At 30.8% G+C, this 20,990-nt stretch overlaps 1 protein-coding gene across 2 annotated transcripts in view; it reads left to right on the top strand.

The window, feature by feature from the left end:
* The window catches only part of LOC131850474 (alkylglycerol monooxygenase-like), a 35,559-nt gene that overhangs the window by 2,753 nt on the left and 11,816 nt on the right, over positions 1-20,990 (top strand). Inside the window, exons 2-7 of one of the 2 annotated variants that reach the window (XM_059200700.1) lie at positions 3,533-3,710; positions 10,676-10,803; positions 11,016-11,167; positions 14,230-14,333; positions 16,416-16,578; positions 18,480-18,631. In XM_059200700.1, coding sequence (XP_059056683.1) covers positions 3,552-3,710; positions 10,676-10,803; positions 11,016-11,167; positions 14,230-14,333; positions 16,416-16,578; positions 18,480-18,631 — 858 coding nt within the window. In that variant the 5' untranslated portion in view covers positions 3,533-3,551. Of the gene's footprint in view, positions 1-3,532; positions 3,711-10,675; positions 10,804-11,015; positions 11,168-14,229; positions 14,334-16,415; positions 16,579-18,479; positions 18,632-20,990 lie in introns of those variants that run through there. The other variant, XM_059200701.1, reaches the window with a different exon arrangement.

Raw genomic sequence — 20,990 nt, 5'->3', positions numbered from 1 at the left:
GTAATATTTTTCTTATTGTATTAATGTAATTTCCATGCATAATTTTTAACAAAAATATTAGCGTTCTGCACTCCTCTATATAAACTACAAGTATGCTAAATATCGTACACTTCCGTCCGCGCCATTTTCCTAAAAGGGGGTACTTTTATTTTAGAATTATCATTCATTTCAATAAACAAAAACTTAAATTCCTATAATATATATCAAATATATCATATCAATTCAATGAACTAATTAATCGGCATTATACTATATTGTTAATAATTAATAAATAAAAAAAAACAATAAAATAATCACATATGATAAAAATGTAAACACTACATACGATTATATATAAACCACGTTGTAAATATTATCTGCTGTTATTTCTATAGGTTGTTGACATAGTTATATATACATCAAGGACTTTGATAAACATGTCTTAAGATATTAACTTCATAAATTACTGTATAGTAGTAGTACAATTTAATATGTTATATATTAATACGTGAAGTCAAAAACTTTGTAATCCTTTTTATGAAAATTGTACGGACGGGTGAGTATGAAATTTTGAGAACATTTAGTTATAGGAGATATATATATATAAGAGGAACAATGAGTCGGAATATTAATATTTTTTTAACTATGTATAATGCTACGTTTACATTCAGCCGCTTCCCCTGCCACTCGCGCTGCCGGAAATATTGTCGGGCGACATCTGAGCGAGAGGGCTGAATGTAAAAACACGCTGCCACTCGCGCTGCCAGTCCTTTTACTTGCGCACAAAAAACAGACAATCGAGGGAGCGCCGGTCAGCGCGAATGGCATGGAAAATGCTTCCACTCGTATTTAAACTCTCAAGCTGCTCACTTCCCTGCCCACTCGGGCTGAGTGTAAATTGGGCATAAAAATGCATTACGTATATCAATAAAAAAAATATTACATACACTACCATACATTTGACACACATAGCATATATACTCTTTTGTTTATTGTTAAAATCTATGGTCGAATTGAGAATAGATTAATATTGTTTATCTATACATTTATACATATAAATAAAATTGGAGTGTCTGTTTGTAATATTGAAATAACCGTTTTTTACTACATGCATATGAATATAAATGCGGTACATATACCAAAATATTTTTTTTTTTATAAGTTTTGTCTGTCTGTCTGATTATTCCGGCTAATCTTTGAAATGGCTGTACGGATTTTGACGGGACTCTTATTGGCAGTTAGCTGAGGCAATAAGGAGTAACACAGGCTACCTTTATTTTAGATAAAAAAAAGATTTAAGAAAAATAAAGTTAAATTCCACGCGGACGAAGTCGCGTGTTCAGCTAATCTTGAATAATATTAGTCTATAGTGTCACTATGTAATGTTATGTTATCTGTGGTCTTACTGAATATTAAATTAATTGTGGTCGCATTACAACAAGAAGAACAGACAGGTACGTAGTTTAATGTATTAATTTAATATGCATTTGGTGAAAAGCTGTTAATTTAAAATTACGAACAGACACTACAAGTTTATTTATATGTATAGATACATATATACTATTGATACATATATACATATATATACTATATGTATATATACTATATGTATATATACTATATGTATATACTATATGTATATATACTATATATACTATATGTACTGTGTAAATCACGGCGTGTGGTATATATATACCACACGCCGTGATTTGAGATATAAATAGCATATCACGACACTGGTACTTGGCCTGGTACTTTCCGTTACAAACAATGTCACCGTTAATAACTCATTAACACTTACTACACAACGGTGATGACCTCGATGGTGGTTTAGCACATCGCTTGACTTCCGATAGTCTCGGGTTCGATTCCTCGCACGGTATAAATTTGTATATTATGGTGTATTAGTGAGTGTGTTTGAATTGGTTTAGGTGTCGATATACTATATGTCAATGTATGTATTTACAAAAATAACGTATTTCGGTACATGTATCAGTTCTGCTTAGCTTGGGACTGGATGGCTCTCAGTGTATTCCCCAGTGTTATTATTATATTTAGTGATTTACATCCAACAAAAACCCTGTATCCAAATTTAAATCAGGTCAAGTACTTTTCAGAACATACAATGAATATAGGTATTGATTCTTAAAATAAACGTTATTTTAGGATTCAACACGTTCAGTTTCGCTAGTTTTACAACGACTGATCTGATCGGCTATTAGTTGAATTTATTTAATAACTAGCTTTACCCGCAGTTTCATCCCCATTAAATTTCCATAAAAATATATTCTGATGCATAAGCTATATTATTGCAAAGTTTCATGAAAATCCGTTTAGTAGTTTTTGCGTGAAAGAGTAACAAACATCCATACTCACAAAGTTTCGCGTTCATAATATTATTTAGATTAAGATAGCTAGCTATTAACCGTGACTACGTCAGTCTCTCCCCTCTCACCTACCTCCATTTCAAGCCTTCTAGTTTACTTTTTGAGACATAAATTTACTAAACCATACCAATACAACAATACCAACGAGGTCATCAAAGTATTAAACAAAATCTTGTTTCACGATAATAAACAAAAAAAAGAAACGATCCTACAACTCGCAACTTTTCTCAGCAATTTCACTTTGAATTTCTAATGAGTTTTCGACAGCGAATAATAATTTGTCTCGTTTTTTTTCCTACAAAACTTTTTCTATCTTTACATAGTATAAAATGTAGTCGCTTCCGCTGTCTTTTCGCTTAGATCTTTTAAACTACGCAACGGATATTAAAGCAGTTTTTAGTAATAGATAGAATGATTCACGAGGAAGATTTATATGTATAATACATGGGTATTATAATATAGGACAAGCCGAGAAATTCAAAGATTTTGTAATGTATCCGTGCGATGTCAGTCACTATCTTCATTATAAAGTAGTTTAAAAATATATTCACTGCTAAAAGGTTACATATATATATATAATAATATATACATAAAAATCAATATCCGTATGGTTTGATCTGTAAAATTAGAAAAGTACTCGATGACAAGACTTGAAATTTTTAGACAATGTTTGGATTTCTATGCAAGATTTCTTTTAAATACTTTTTACTAAGGTTACTCGGAAATGAGAAATATACAGCGATTGGCGAGGTTTATATTTTAAATATTTAATATATTTGTCGACTGGTTAATAATATTATCACCATGACAGTATGTATGTACTCTAGCCGACTACGATATACATAGATACAATGTGGAAAATTCATGTTTTATATAAGGGTAGATTTGATATCATAAGAATATGTAATAGACCTACATGAATAAAGATATTTTGAATTGATTTCGCCCAGCATATCCTATCTACAATTATACTCTTGAATGTGTGTTACGCGATATCAATTTTAAATTCATGTGGATGATTCTTCTGTCATCAAAAGTATTTATAAAAAGTTACTCAGTTACTTCATGGAAGTTTTGTTATGGTTAAGGTTGGGAATTTTGTTGATCTTTTTGTATACAGCTAAAATCTGATGCAGGAAATTTATGTACTAATATATCTTCTCCAGGTAGGCGCTAAAACGCAATATGGCGGTAGACTTCTCATACGCTAACGCTACAATCAGCAATGGCTTTACGGATATACTGAGCGAGCATATGAAGGCAGTCGGCAGGATATTCTACTTACATTCACCACAAGATACCATGTTCGAAAGGAAAGAAGATGTACCAAATTTTTTTAGACAAGTATGTATTTTCTTGCTGTATTTCTATAGATGTTCTATGTTTACCAAGATAGAAATGGTATTCAAACCTAAAGCAGACTGATTTGTAAGGTGTATTTCGAAATACCACTGAAATTATATATACCTATAATTTCAGTGCTATTCTGAAGGCATAAGGTGTCATATCTATGATACCTTAGTCGTCCAAGTTCCTATAATTATAGGAACCTTATAAATAATTAGTGTCATAAACATGACACCGTGACAGAATGATGATATATTTCAAATATATGATGAGTATGACAGTGTTATACGATGACCTGATGGGATGCAGCTCGAGTATTGTCTAGTACTCGTAAGACAACTCGGAACTAGACGGCGCTGTGTGAGTCGTCCTGTATATTATTATGTGCACAAAAATACATATATGTGTATGTAGTCAGAGTAGTTCACTTAGATATGTAATTCATTACATTTAATTTATATTTTTTTAAGAATAAAAATTTATTCAAAAACCAAGACAAAATATAAGATGTAGGCTATGTCACATTAGAATAACATACCTATTAATAACTTTACAAGTTTGTCTGGGCTTGCATTATTATATGTATCTACCGAGTAAATAAGTCGATTTAAAGGAATTTTACCACAAGCGCTAGAAGTGCACACCGGTGCATTAATATTAGTACTAGCTTTTGCCCCCGACTTTGCTTGCGTTAATTTATCCCCTTAGGGGTGGTTCTTGTTGTTTTTAATGTATCTTATCTTAATATTACAATGCGAAAGTTTGTGAGTGGATGGATGAATGTTTATTACTCTTTCACGCAAACATGACTAAACCAATTTTGATGAAACTTTGCAGTAATGTACATCAGATTATACATCAGAATAACACAGGCTATAATTAAAAAGATATTATGTAAATTGGGCGAAATATAATGATAAATGTCAAGTAATTGTGATGTAGAGGAATTGCGAGGGTCAACTAGTATTATATACTTATCTATTTAAAAGAAAGTATAAAATTATGTTTTAATACTGTGCTATCTGCTTCAGTTAGTTTGGAATTATGTATACTAAAATACATATGACTATATTGGTTAGTTACTATATAACACATATTATATAATAACAATAAAAATGTTTATTAAATACTAGCTATACCCGCGCTTATACCCGCATGAAATTTATAGCCTATGTATTACTGATGTATAAGATCTATTATTGTAAAGTTTCACTAAAATTCATTCTATAGTTTTTGCCTGAAAGCATAATAATAATAATAATATCAGGACAATTCACACAGCGGCATCTAGATCTAAGTTAAGCTAGCCAAAGTTTGTGGGTACTAGATAACTGATACATATACATAGATATTTTCTTTCGTAAATACATACATATTATTATAGATAGAAAACACCCAGTCTGACACAAACAATCATAATATGAATACAAATGTTTGTGCCGTGCGAGGAATCGAACCCGCGACCATAGGACGTAAAGCGGTGTGCTAAACCGCTAGACCACCGAGGTCGTTATTATAATAAATAATTAACCATCCATTCACACTCACAAACTTCCACGTTTATAATATTTCAGGAAGGCAAGGAGATTATTAGTAATGGGGCTAGTCCCCATATAAATTGGTAACCCCACTGTTAAGAAATAAGAAAAGCCAACTAGATTCAAAATTAAGTTATAAATTTCAACACTAATTATCACAACAATTATTTCTGGCAAGATTCATAAATATCAAATTATATTCATATCAGCTTTGAAACCTATTCAATCATAAGCTTGTTGTTGAGGCTTGAACTTTATAAAATTAATTGTAACTTTCGCCCGCGTAAAGCTGTACCTACTATGGTATTTTCAATTAAACTCAAAACAATATAATGTAACGAAATATTAATGGAACAAATGGTTTTATTATTAATTCCTTTATTCATTGAGTCAGGTGTCGCTTTAAAATTATGGGTAAACCCTTGTCCTGGAAATTGTCATTTAGGATTTAGAATAACGCTAAATTTTCATCTATTAAATTAAAATTTGGAACTTATATTGCTATATATTTAAATGGATAGAGCTGAATATTTCGAACAACGCCGCCTAACAAAACACTAGTGATGTATAACTAGATAACTGTGACATAGACAATTTTTTCTTTTTTATTATTATTAGGATACTTTCGTATTGATCATTAGTTAGTTGATTGGTTTTTTACTTATAAAAGTATATATTTGGTAGTCATAAAAAAAAATCCAAGTATAATTAATAGATCGCTATGTAAAATTATAACACCTTACAGTAGATACAAAAAACTAAGATGTTCTTCGTTATTGTTGAATAAAATAAAAAATACTTTCATATATAAAAAGATTCCATGAATTCTTTTATCTATAGAAAACTACATTATCAACAAGTACCATGAACTATATTCAATAAAAAAAAAAGATTACTACTTACAATAATTACACTCAACCCTGTTTACTGATCCTGATCAATTATCAATTATTTACAAAAGAAGACTCATGAGTACAAGTACTCGCTTATTTATCTACTTCATAACAATATGTCAATTCCAGCAATGAAATCATAAAAAACCGTAAATAATATTAAAATATTATAGTGGGTTTATTTGTTTGTTACGCTTTGGCGCCTCCATGACTCTACCAATTATCATAAATTTGGCACCTGTATATATATTTGAGTAGTATAGGCCACTTTTTATAACGAAACGAAACGAAATATTCCAATTCCAATCCACGAACAAAATCACGGTTAAAAACTAGTATTTAATTAATTTTATTACATTATTCTACGGATCATTTGAAAGAATGGTGATTTTCCACCGTACCTTATTCCAGAAACTCTTTGCCCCGCAAAATCATATTGTGGAATCACCTGGCACTACTGATATTTTAGAACTGACACGGTTTGGAAACCTTTAAGAATTATATTATTTCTCCTGAAATATTACCATAGTTAGTGAAATATCGAGAGAGGTTAATACCTTTGTTTACCATAAACATTTTAAGACCCGACTAACAATATAAACAAAAAATCCTACTCCTGCAACCTTACTCCTGCAATCCATCACTGAAACAAAGCTATTGTCTTATTTAAACACACCCGCATTCCCTTTGTAAGTAATTAAAGTTAGCGGCTTAAAATCTCCATAATTACGGTATACAAATTGTTTTGCATTACATTTCAAAACTTAATTTAATTATAACTCGCATAAAATAGATTTACGCCACAACTACTCTATGACGCTTTCTACTTATACCTAAATCTTTAACGACCTCAGTGGTCGAGCGATTTAACATACCGCCTTACCTTCGAGGTTGTAAGTTCGATTCCTCACACGGTACAAACAATTGCATTCATAAGTATGATTCTTTGTATTGTCTGGATTTTTTCTATGCATATTATGTATGCATTTACAAAAAAATGTATTTAAATATATCTATTGGTTGTTTAGTATCCATAATACAAGCTTTGCTTAGCATGTGACTAAATTGCCCTGGGTTATTTTTATTGTTATTAAAAAAACCCTAGTTCATAGAAAACAAGCCACTAATGCTTAATGCCGTATGAGATTATCAAGTTTAATCTCTCTATAGATATCCGAAGTATCAAAACAGTGTAAACCAAAGTCTTTGATTTCGTCTGTTCCTCTAATTTTTTTAATCACGTAATGGATTTTGTTTCTGTTATCTTTAACATTTCGAGATTTTCTTGCACAAGATTATATAACTATGTAGCGACGTAGACTAAAATAATTAAGAAATATATTTTATTGTTTATTATATTTAATTCTTTAATTTAGGTTGTTTACTGCTTACTAGATGTCATTGTACAAAATACATACATTGTACGTAATATAATTTATTGTAAAAATTGCTTGTCACCAAAACGGTAAACAATTTTGTCTAAGCGCAAGTATCTGTCTCACTTATTTCAGCTGCGAATCCGAATTACATTACATACATCTATGCGACAAGTTTTGCAAAAATAATATAACATGACCTTATCAATAACACATATTACAACATCGTTCTTTCTAAAATTATTAATAGTGCCTTTCATTACTTATTAACTGAAAAGTTGTATAGGTTCAAGGTCATTATTGGCCAATATTTAATGACCTCAGGCAGAGTACTGAGACACTAGTTGGTAATGAGGTCACGGCTTCTGTTCTCAGCTGTGATAATTCACATTTTTTCTGAATTACAAAATAGCAAAGTAAATTAAACGTAATCAAGTCGATCACGGCTGGCGCTAATACAAATTTAAGTTAGTCGACGATACATCTTTAAGTTTCTATTATTGCCATGGCAATTAAATACTTACATTATTGTCTGTGATTGATAAATTGTTAAATATAATCTCTGGTTTGAAATGTGTTGAATAGGTATGTTTGTAAAATAAATGTGAAAATAAAACACGATACCAAAATAAATAAGGTTTATTTCAGGATCATATAAATTATTAAAGTTCTTCAAAATATTTTATATAAACTGGCAGTTCAACAGACTGCCTTAATGTCAGTTGATTGTTTCAGTAGATTTCAATCACTTATGGTTTTCTTTGCATTAAATTCAAAATAAAAAATATATATTTGTATACAAAATTTCAATCAGAATTTAAACTATGAGAAATTTTGGTAACCAAAATTGTGTAGAGAAAGAAAACAATTTGTGTCCTGGAGGATTAAAGTAGACCAGAATTAATGTGATATTATTCTACAGCTACTATCAGCAGTTTCCCGCGTAAAATATCTAACACTGCATGTCTCTGTGGTAATATCTGTAAATACCTTCTTATAGAATGTTCTGGATATTCCATAATGATTCTATATTTAAAAATTCTAACACCAGCCAGATTGCTTGAGTCACTTAGAAGAAAATCGTTTTTGTAAGTTACTGAGTAAACACTTTTTTTTAAAAGTTATATCAATTGGTTGCATAGGGTAATTTGAAAGACTACTTTATTATAGTGATTATTTGCCAAGTGGGTCGATCAGGACGTCCATTTCTTATATTACAGCTATTTTTATTATAATTATAATAATTAATACATATACAGTTGGGTAAGTCAAGGAAAACAATTAACATAAAGACATTAGGAGTTATAGATTTGTTTTCAAGTTGGCTAAGGTTAATGACCGGATCGAAACCTAATGCCGACCAAATTAACGAAATGGACCGAACATAGTACGCGCTAATGTAAACGCAACGTGTCAAGTTACGTTTGGCGTACCACTATGTGAATGTGTATGTAAATATCGCATTACGGACTGAGGCGGTGGTGGTTTCGTAACGCACTTGCGACACTCGTTGGTTTCGATCAATGGATGACTAACTATCTCCCGCGTATTTGTCCACGCGTATCATATCGCCGTTCCAATAGAAATTTCTTTTAATCAATCAATTGACTAAAAGTACATTTTAAAAGTCGTCTGCATGGATATCTATGTCGGCCGCCATAGTTTGTTTTGTGTGCTGTGTTTTAGCTGCAGGGTGAGATTAGGCAGTAAATGTAGGAGAATAAGAGGCATAGAGTTGCCAACCGTCCTGTTTTGTCCAGGACATGTCCTAATTTTTCTAGTGTCCTGGGGTGCCCTGGATAGTTTTTAAGCCGCGTCCTGGGGTTTTAAAACACCCTGATAAGATAATGTATTTTCAAAATTCGCGCACCATTTTTACAATGTCATCATTATCATTATTATATATAAAATTCTCGAATATTTCCATTACTAGAATTTTATTAATTTACATCCATATTGATATTACATAATAATATATTTATAACAACTATATTACTGAGTCCTGGTTTTAAACTAAATTGTCCAGGTATTTCTAATTTTAAATCCAAGATTCTTAAATTAATATTTATACGTTCCTAGGTAGGTACCTATATCTACCTAGAAACACTTAAAAAATATTGCACGAATTGATAGTAAGTTTGCTGTCTTGTTACATTGCTTGATTTTCCCTGGATTATTATATACTAGCTATACCCGCGGTTTCACACGTGTGAAATTATAGCCTATATGCTATTATATGTGTAAGTTATATTACTGTAAAGTTTCATCAAAATCTGTTCAGTAGTTTTTGCGAGAAAGAGTAACAAACATCCATACTCACAAACTTTCGCAACAATTTATACAAAAAATATTAATAAGATTGTTTGTATAAATTGTTAAATATTTTCGGCTAATTTTAGAATTTACAAAACATACATGAAATATTCACCTGTTACAATAAGACATAAATGGCGGGCAACTCTAATCTCGGTTCTGATTAGGGTCGACCTTCGTGTGACGTGTTCGACAAACCGCAAACTGGGCTAATATGTCCCTTATGTCACTACTACATACTACCTTAGCAGTATTACAATAGATTAGGAAACTAGATAAATTGCCAGGACATTTATTGCTACCAATCTTCTTATACCTACAATTAAACGCCTTTATTCGTGAACTTTCATTACACTTTTGTTTAATATTTGAACACAGATAAATAAGTCGAAGTAGGTAAATTTCTTCTTGGAAATTTCTCATAAATTTTCGTAGTGAATTCTTTTATCGTATTATGAGTCTTTAAATTACCTCGATGTCTACTGAACTGTTTCTATAAAGAAGTAGATCAACTTAATTTAACGAGAATTAGGTTATGAAATTGAATTTAAGAACAAAATGGTAGTATAGTTAAAAGGCGGGAAAAGTAATTTGAAATTGGAATGATGGGTCGTTTGTATATTTACATTTTTATATTTACGGAATTGAAAGAAAAGATAGTAGCAGATTAAAATGGCGAGGTAAAATAATTTGAATTTAGAACAATGATAATCCATTGTTCTAAATTTAAATTATTTTACCTTTATTCTTAATGTTTACATTTTTATTATATGGCCTTCATCTATAGAAGTATGTATATACACAATATATATTTTAAGTGTATTATTTCTCTTTTGTTGCAGTCATGGCCATATTTTTTAATCTTCATGATTCTAGAACACATAGTATTAAGGTTAGAAGGAAAGAATGGTATTCGACTTAATGATGGAATTACCAGTATATCTCATGGAATATTTCAAGAATGTGGCAGGTACAATAATTTTCGTTCATTCATTTATTCATTTATACTTTAAGAGCCACGCTCTTGTCGGTGGAGCTCTTGCCACTTTCCACGATCGTCCATCATGCTCTTTAAATTTTGTTATTAAAATATACAATATTTATATGTGTTACTTGTTTATTCATAATAAATGGAGGAAGGAATAATCTACTCAAGGAGTTTAATAGTATATTTTTTTGCAGATTAATATGGCGAGGCGCAGAATCCTATCTATATACATGGATTTATTCTAACTTTAGACTCGTGGAATTGCCTTGGAATCATACAGTCACGTGGTATGCGGCTGCTTTAGGAGTCGACTTTTGCTACTATTGGATGCATAGAGCTTGCCACGGTAAGTCAACATTTACCAAAATATAAGACTGTATAGGAAGCGATCTTTGCTTGCCTGCTGTATAATTTAAATACAAAATTTGTAATTGAGCCAATAATAAATCAAAGTTATTCTCATAGAATAATGAACTTCTAAACTATTACCTTTTTGAACTTTTTTTGGAAATATTTAATAGTTTATATTTATTCTATGTTTTTAATAGAGTATCTCCATTTAAAAGTATGTACTATATCACAATAGTAATAAAATATTTTTATTTCTTTTTCATTTATTACAGAATTATTTTCAGTCGTCAAATTCAAAACAAAAGAAAACTATTTTTACATTTAAATAATATAACACTATATTAAATATATATTTCTCTCTTATTCTATTAAGTCTCTATACAACATAATTTCTTTTTTATTTGTGGTCAGCATTTTGGCGCCAAATTTTACTTTTTTAATATGGATTAAAAGCAACGGAACGATATCAAAGAGTTATATTTACATTATTAAAATTAACAAATTGATAATAATTATAATATTGAAAGTTGAATATTTAACGTTCTATTAAGACAAATCTAATGATAAACAAAGGTTATATTTCACCAAAAATCAACAAAAGTATAAAGCTATACCACAGAAAACATTGCCTCTATCGTTTCGCCAGTTAGGTAAAATTTCTGTTCTCTCACACTATAAGTACGGACAGTATGGACACGTAACTTGTTATATTTTTCTATTATTATATATAATACTGGAAGATTTATTACACTGCGGCTTCGCTCGCGCGAAACCCATTTCTCTGTTCTAATGGGTATTCCACCATTTTTTTTCCTGTCTACATTTCCTGATACCTACAGTTTGTAAGGACTCTACCTAAATACATTTTAAGTAGGATTTATATTTCTAACCAACTTTAAAATGAAGGAGGTTCTCTGTTTGATTGTACTTTTTCTGTATATGTTAATACGTAATAATATAATTGCAAAAGTATGTCTGTCTGTAACATTTACATTAGTGAGCAACAGAATGGTGTTTTGATAATTTAACGCAACTTACAAAATGAATCTATAAAAGTGACACACACACAGCATATTTACATAATATAAAATGCAGTCACTTCCGTTGTCTAATAATAGTAATAATAATATTAATCTCAACACAATTCACACAGCGCCATCTGGACCCAAGTTAAGCTAGCTAAAGCTTGTGTTATGGGTACTAGACAACTGATACAAATACATAGATATATATTTTTTTCGTAAATACATACATATTATACATAGAAAACACCCCGACGGATACAAACAATCTTACTCATGAATACAAGTGTTTGTGCCGTGCTAGGAATCGAACCCGCGACCATTGGACGTAAAGCGGTGTGCTAAACCACTAAACCACCGAGGTCGTTAAGAGGTGTCTATTTACTTAGATCTTACAAACTATTCAACAGATTTTAATACAGTTTTTAGCAATAGATACAGTGATTCAAGAGGAAGTGTATGTATAATACATGTACATCCGCGAAGCTAAGCTAATCTATATATAATAAAGTCCCAAGCTATTTCTGTTATGGGTACTAAACAAAATAGTACTAAATATAAATAATGAAATACATATTATTTATTATAAATATATACATAATATATAAATACACAGACCAATACAAACTCATGAATATAAATGTTTCTACCTTCCGAGAAATCGAACCCGCGCTCATCGGAAGACAGAGGGTGTTCTGAACCGGTAATCCATCGTCATAATCATCTTTTACGACTAAGTAGATATTCATATTAAAATAGAATGAAGTAAACAAACGATCAATATTATTTTAATCACATCGTTTCCCATAATGATATTTGTTCCGGACTGTCAAGGTTCCACTGGAGACGCAAACTTCCTACTTTAGTATATATAGTAATGAGTAAAGTTATTGTTTCCTGTTCTTTTATATTTACTTATTTACCCGACTGCGGTATAAAAGAGGGTAGTGTATTTTTGATCCATATATGTGCATGTATACTTAAGAATGCTAGAATCGTATATCAATATTAGCTGATCCGGCAAACGCTGTTTTGCCATATAACTTAATATTATTATTAAAAAAATAGGCGTTGGTGGTAGAAGGGTGAAAATATAAGACTGTATGTATTTTTTATGCCATATAATAAAAAAATAAAATTTAAAAAAAAATTGTAGAAAAATAATTTTGGGGTGAGCCATCCTTAACACTTAGTGGTATAAAAGTTAAAGTTAAATTAGTTATAAACCTATTCTTAGACCTACTGAATACACATATAAAATTTCATCAAAATCGGTAAAGCCGTTTCGGAGGAGTATAAACACGAAACCTGTGACTCGAGAATTTTATATATTAGATTATATTTTTTTAATGTATGATAATGGAATGGTATACTCGCCTGCACTAACAGTTTATACTAACGGGGAACGGTGCCCTGTCAGTATGTGGTGGTGGTGATAAGATGAACAGGAGGTTTGGTCGGTGAGCCGATCCTGACAAATTCACCAGGAATTTATCATGATGGTTTCCAGGTCAACAGTCACTTTATTAGCAATTCTTTTTCCTCCTGTAATATTATATTATCTGTAGTATAGTCTAGGAAGATTATTTTTTATTAGTAATTTGTACTAGTACTGATTTGTACAATCTACACAGAGTTTGACCTCCGTTCGATCCCCATCAGGGTCTATCTAACCTGACTAATACTATCACTTTCTATCGATAGGCCGCCAGCGAAAAACATCATTAAAAGCGGGAGCACCATTCCGTTAAAATCCATTATTACGTAAATAAATAATTATCAGATTAATTTTACTTTTCGTAAAAACTTTCAACCCGGAATTCATCCCCATCCATTTCAGGGTTGAATGTATTAAATATAGTATATTTTTAATTACAGAAGTGCATATATTTTCAGCCCCTTATTCGTCCCTTCAAAGGTTGTAGAGTATAGTATATTTTTAATTACAGAAGTGCATATACTTTCAACCCCGTATTCATCCCTTTAAAGGTTGTGCTTTAAAATTGTATTAAGGATAGTATATTTTTATTTACAGAAGTGCATATATTATGGGCTCAGCATCAGGTCCATCATACCTCTGAAGACTTCAACATGGGGATCGGGATTAGACAGTCTGTGCTGCAGGGATGGGGTGGCTTTGTAAGTATCCCTAATTTACCGGCTTCCAAAAAAGGAGCTAACTTAAATACATTTTCCTATACATGTTATGCGATTTCTGTAGAAATTAATAAAAATCTTACTAATATTATAAACGCGAATGTTTGTGAGTGTAGCTGGATGAATGGATATTTGTTACTGTTTTACACAAAAACCACTGAATGGATTTTGAAGAAACTTTACAATAATATAGCTCATACATCAGTATAATAGGCTATAATTTAAAAAGATTATGTAAATTGGTAGGAATATAATAATAAATGACAAGTAAGTGTAATGCAGAAGAAGTTGCGTAGGTCAGCTAGTTAACAATAGATTTAATTTAGTTTCCTACCGGAGAGGTATGAAACTAAAATAAACCGGTCTGAGTAATTTACGTAAAAAATCTTGGGAAAATAAATTTCCATAGCTACATTTATTATTAGATAGTTAATATAAAACGTTACTATAAATTTATTGATATAACTATTTTAATATACAAACAATCATACTCATGATTGTTTGTATCGTTTCTGATACAAATATTTGCACCATGCGAAGAATCGAACCCGCGACCATTGGAAGTAAAGCGGTGTGCTTAACCACTAGACCTCTGAGGCCGTCTGTATAGAAACATCGTCATTGATTAAGTGGAAACATTTATTTAAAATGCATTTCAGTATAGTAGTTTTAAATTGTCGCAATGACTTTATTTCTTTAAAGGCTTCTGGAAGTTATAAATCTGTATAAATATGTATATAAAAGCATTTTTTTATACATAGTAGTTCACCACTATTAGTCTTAATGTATTGATATTTTCCTATTCAGTGCGAAGCTCTATAATGTATTCCTAGGCACGTCAATCAAGTATTAAATTCAATTACTGAACCCGCTTGGGACAATAGCTCTGGGACTTTCGAACTCAATTTATAAATATGTCAACATTATTTTATTGTTTTTTGTTTAACACTTTATTGTAGGGTATGAAAGGGTAATATTGCCTGTCAATTGATGTGACTATAATTCTTATTGTATGAGGGTAGATACAAGGTTGGAAGAGTCAGTCAGTTAGTATTACAATATTGTTAAATTCTTTACTATTACGTCCTCTATCTTTTGAAACCTATTTTCTTTTACAGCCTAAATAGTTGCATAGGCGTAAATAGATATAAAAAGGTAGAGTACGTATAATAATATTCTTTGATTTTATTTTGCTAGAGGTTATGCTAAAAGAATCTCACTTACTTTCATATACGTAGTATATTCATACATACATCTCAGAGCGTTATCTTCCATTCTTCACCAGTTGAAGAAAACCTATTTCTAAGTACCTAACTAACCTACCTAAGACCTCCTATTTATAAAAAAAAATGAAACAAAACTTCACCATTATGTATTTCAGTTTTGCCACAGATAACATAATTAGTTTTACTAAAATTTGATGCTGATAGTGGTATAGCGGTTTAGTATTCTGACTCTGATTAGCGGGTTCGATTCCTATGAATATAACAAATTAACGAATGTAAGAAAGTAAAATAATTCACGAGTATACACATATATATACTAATATTATGCCGCTGAAGAGTTTATTTGGTTGATTCACCGTTATAATCTCACGAACTACTAAATCGAATTAATCTACTGAATATTCCATTTTATCAGGAAGGCTCTAGGCTACATAACATCTTACAACGTCCAGGAGGCAGTAGGAGCATAGCATTTATGAAAAATGTTGCAAAAATGAGCAGAAATTCTCTTTGAGAACTGATTGTTTCTGTGCCGCAAACAAAATTAATTAAAAAGGCAATTTTATTTACAGTATCAAATATGTATTAATAAAAAGTGTACTTAGGTATATCTATCTCACTAAACAAAAATTATCTTTGAGAACTGATTGTTTCATGTGCCGTAAACAAAATTAATTAAAATCGTAATTTTACTTGCAGTATAATATATGTATTAACATAAAAGTATACTTAAGAATGTCTAACAGTTCTCTAATCTTCATGCTAACCATACTCACTTTACTACTAGATGACGCTATGAGAGTAGTCTATGGTAATTTGTTTCAATTTTATTTTTTAGATATTCTACCTACCCTTGGCGCTGGCGATCCCGCCTGCACAGTTTGTGATGCACCACCAATTCAGCTATCTGTACATGTTCTGGATACACACCGAAACCATCAAGAGCCTTGGTCCTCTAGAGTATATACTTAACACACCCAGTCATCACAGAGTGCATCATGGTAAGCAATTTCATTTTTACTTTATGACATCTACTAGCTATTTCAATAAGATATAACCAGGGGAAAATCAAAATATTTCCAACGATACCAAATTTGTCAAAGTATAACATAGCAACCTGTCCCGGCTTCATATCAGTTGCTAGTATAATTCTTTGAATTTATCATTATTCAAATTCAAAATTCAAAATATCTTTATTCATATAGGACACACTATTACAGACTCTTATAATATGTCATATCAAGAAACTCAGCTCGTATTTTTTTTCAAATAAATGTAGCACATGTTTAAAATAATACAGATTCATTAAATTCAAATTTGGGGGAATAGATTGACCATAAATAGACCATGAATAAAGTGACATACAAACCTTCTTGAATCACTCTATCTATTTCTGAAAACTGCAATAAAATCCGTTGCGTAATTTAAAAGATATAAGCGAACACATAGCGTCGGTGCTTTTGTTTTATACTTTATAAAACTTACATAGTATAGAAGTTGTAAGGGGACAGATGAACATACCGATCAAAATCATAACCCTCCTTTTATTTCTCCGCACTTAGGTAATAAAATAAAGAATATACTTCCATATCAATAATATTAAGTCATATTTAGATAAATATAATATGTTTCTTTTGATCCTATTTATAGTAAAATGTAAGATCGTTATACCCAATTATAATTCCGACTAGTCGTGTATTTCGGATTATACGGAGATTTCTTCTTTTTTATTATTTACGTAATATATATACGTATATAGCCTTCCGCTATTTATTTATCCTATATATAGTTATAATTGCGTATAGCAAACAATTATTTATTTCTGTCTATTTATGTCTTCTATATTTGTGCTATAATATGCAAACGTATTATCAGTTTTAGTTGATACTTTATCTTAGCAGTATGACACTATAAATTTGATTGTAATCAATTCAATTGCAGGATTGATAAATTTCTTTGATAATATTTTCATAATAATATGTACAGTAGATTTTTTACTAATGCACCGCTCACTAATCTCTGTTTGCTCTATGGTCGATGGGAGAAAATGCCTTATGGTGTTAAGTCCACCATATGCACCTTTTTTTTGTATTTGTGCATTAAGTTTTTGTAAATAAATAAATAAATTTTAGTAAGCTTTATGAACACTATTAAAATTTGTAGATATAAATAAGTTGATTTGTTATTTGTTTCTAAATTTACATTCATAATCCACTTTATTCTATTCCTATGAATTCATATATATAATTAAAAGCTAATAAGTACTATATTACAACAGCAGATATATAAGCTTTTGAGCAAGCTGTTTGACCAATTTTCTTACGCCCGCCTATCCATGTAACAAAGTTTCTTTCACCTCCAGAAGAATACATGCAATTTTAAGCACTTTTGAATAGTTATTATACCTGGTTATAGTATAATATATAATGAGTAATGACTATAATTGCTATAATAATATAACGCTATAAAGCTTAAGCGTAAAACAGCAAATGAGACAACAATGAGAGTAATAATAGTAATATATATTCAGCATACCATAATATAGAGTAAAAGTATCAAAAATCTTAAAAGCTAATATCGCGTTATGAGCTGAAAGGGTCTCCACTAAGATGGTGCCGCAGCGTGTCACTGCAGCACTGATTTCAGGTATACGTTATAGTCATTATTTCGGATGCAGATTCAGTTAATAAAAATGAGCAAGAAACTTGCCTGTAGAAAGATATCTTACCAGAAAACGGCTATATTTTATTTTCAACATATTGATCTCCATCATAATTTCTTCCATACGAAGCCGGGGTAAATTCTTAGTCAAGTATATTTTAAGTTTATTTTTCTTCCATACGAAGCCAGAGGGGATCTTTAGTCAAGTATATTTGTATTATTTTTTTTTATTTCCCTCCAGGAAGCAACAAGTACTGCCTTGACGTGAATTACGGCGGCGTTCTTATCATTTGGGACCGGATGTTCGGCACCTTCCGCCCAGAGACTGATAAAATTGAAATTGTCTACGGTCTTATCTACAACCAGCCGTCTTTCAACCCTCTTCATTTACAGGTGAGTTATATTAATAAAATATTTTTTCTTGTAAGTCGAATGATAGAGTAGCAGACAGTTCACGTCATGATAAATGGCCTTAATACCTGAATATTCTTTTTAAATTAAATCAAAGATAATTTATTTATTTAAGACATTTTAGACGCTTATGATCGTCAATTTTTTTGTATTAAATTTTTTCCCTACCGTCCAGTTTAGTATACACATTCTATTCAGAAGAACTGGCAAGAAACTCAATAGAACATCTTTTTTTTATATAATGTGTATACATATTTACACTGTACACTTATAAAAAGTAAGTTGTAAAGATTTATAGCATACATCTATTTAAAAAAACAGGGGGGGGGGGGGGGGGGGACAGATAGCGACGGTGACTTTGTTCTACCATTCATACATTGTCATTCCAGATGCTTAAGCTATCATTCCTCTGTACCGTTTAATTTTACTGCCATATATCATCCTTCAAACTAAAGTACAGCCTATAAAGTAGGCTTCTTACTTTGTAATCTTTGTGTCTACTAAAATAGAAGGTATATTGGTTGTACCTATAAAATGTTTATATATATATATATATATTTAATAATCATGGTCAATTCACACACCGCCATCCGCCCAAGCTAACCAGAGCTTGTGTTATAGCTACTAGGCAATTGATAGAAACACTTAAATACATAGATAATATACATAGTATACCCAGAGCAATATTTGTACTTATGTGTATAATTGTTTATACACATAAGTACAAATGTTTGTACTGAGCAAGGTAGCTAACCCACGACCATCAGAAGTAAAGTGGTGTGCTGAACCTATACACTGCATACAGCTTATTGTGTAATTTATGAATACTATAACTTTCATCAAATATTTTCAGCTGAAAATAGCATGGAGAGGACGGCGTTTTACTTGCTATAATATAATGTTATATAAACATACTCTATATAAATCAACATAAAAATTACATATATACTAAGGTTATATTTACAAAAAACTATATATATGAAATGAGAATTATATTTATACAAAGAAATTATTATACAATTAATTATACTTCTCTTTGTATATTTGAATATTTCGCTAAATATTAACTTATTTTTATAATTGTTTTTCAATAGTCCTTCTTCCCGTGGTAGTTATATTTTTTGGTCTTCATTTAAGACTGTATGTTTTTATAAAAGATTGCCGCAAGTCACTTGAAATCTTAAAAGGACGGGTTAGCTTTTCATTTCATTCTCACCTCAGCTGACTTTGTCGCTCAAAATTGTCAGATTACCTTACATCTTGGAAGATTTATTTCTTAATGCCATAAAAGGTAAATCCACCTCTCCGTGCCATTAACCAACGTTATACAAGTACTTATATAAACACGTCTTATTCACAAACAATAAAAGTAAAGTTAATGAAAAGTCATTCTGATTCGTTAGAGGTATTTATTTTCTTTTGATTGAGCTTAAAAGCAAGCTGCTTGGTGACTAAAATTGGTGGGATGTCCACCTTTTTACAGTCTCCTTCAAACCCAAATAAAATAGATCTATTTTATTTAGGTTTCGGATTGCTTTGCCCTTAAAGACTAATCCTGTATATCTAATCTAATCTAAACTGATATTATAAAGGGGAAAAGTTTGTTTGTATTGAATAGGCTTCGAAATTACACGACCTTGTTTGTTTGTTTGTATTGAATAGGCTTCGAACTTCGACTGATTTGAAAAATTCTTTCACCATTAGAAAGCTCCTCTATTCCTGGTGACATAGGCTATATTATATTTCCAACAAAATAGCAATCCTTACTAAAATTCCAATAATGTAACCCCAAGATGTAAAAAATACGTTACACCGCGTGCGCTGTGAAAACTATTAATGATAGAACAAAATAATGTACTATGACTTTGCAGAATATAGTATATATTATACATATATATATAATATACTAAATTATATTATATGTGTAATATAATGTAGTAGCTCTATACGAATCACGCATACTCAAACAAACCCTGAAATACGCGTCAATTTCTGTGTAACACAATACATTATCTGAGCGCCTCTTCACACGAGCACACTCAGTCGACAATGTGGGCATCCATTAATTTCGCTTGTGTAATTATCTTTTACTTTGTAAAGCTACTCAAATTCAGGAAACCATATTTGATATATCACAAAGATACATAGTACATTAGCGGATGAATCCAATAGCTCTTATAAGAGCTCTTAGAATTCCTAAAACCCTGGTAGTCATAATGTTCAATTCGCATGCGTGCCGTAGTATTAGCAATTATATCGCTAATAATATAGTATTGAGTTAAATAACACTGGATATACTTTATTATATGACATACCACGAATACTATATAAGGCCGTCGGT

The sequence above is a fragment of the Achroia grisella genome, unplaced genomic scaffold (assembly GCF_030625045.1).
Source record: "Achroia grisella isolate CSIRO2021 unplaced genomic scaffold, CSIRO_AGI_Agris_v1 utg770, whole genome shotgun sequence".
NCBI classification, from domain to species: Eukaryota; Metazoa; Arthropoda; class Insecta; order Lepidoptera; family Pyralidae; genus Achroia; species Achroia grisella.
The sequence above is the reverse complement of the archived record's forward strand: the minus strand, read 5'-3'. Positions and strand labels throughout refer to the sequence as shown.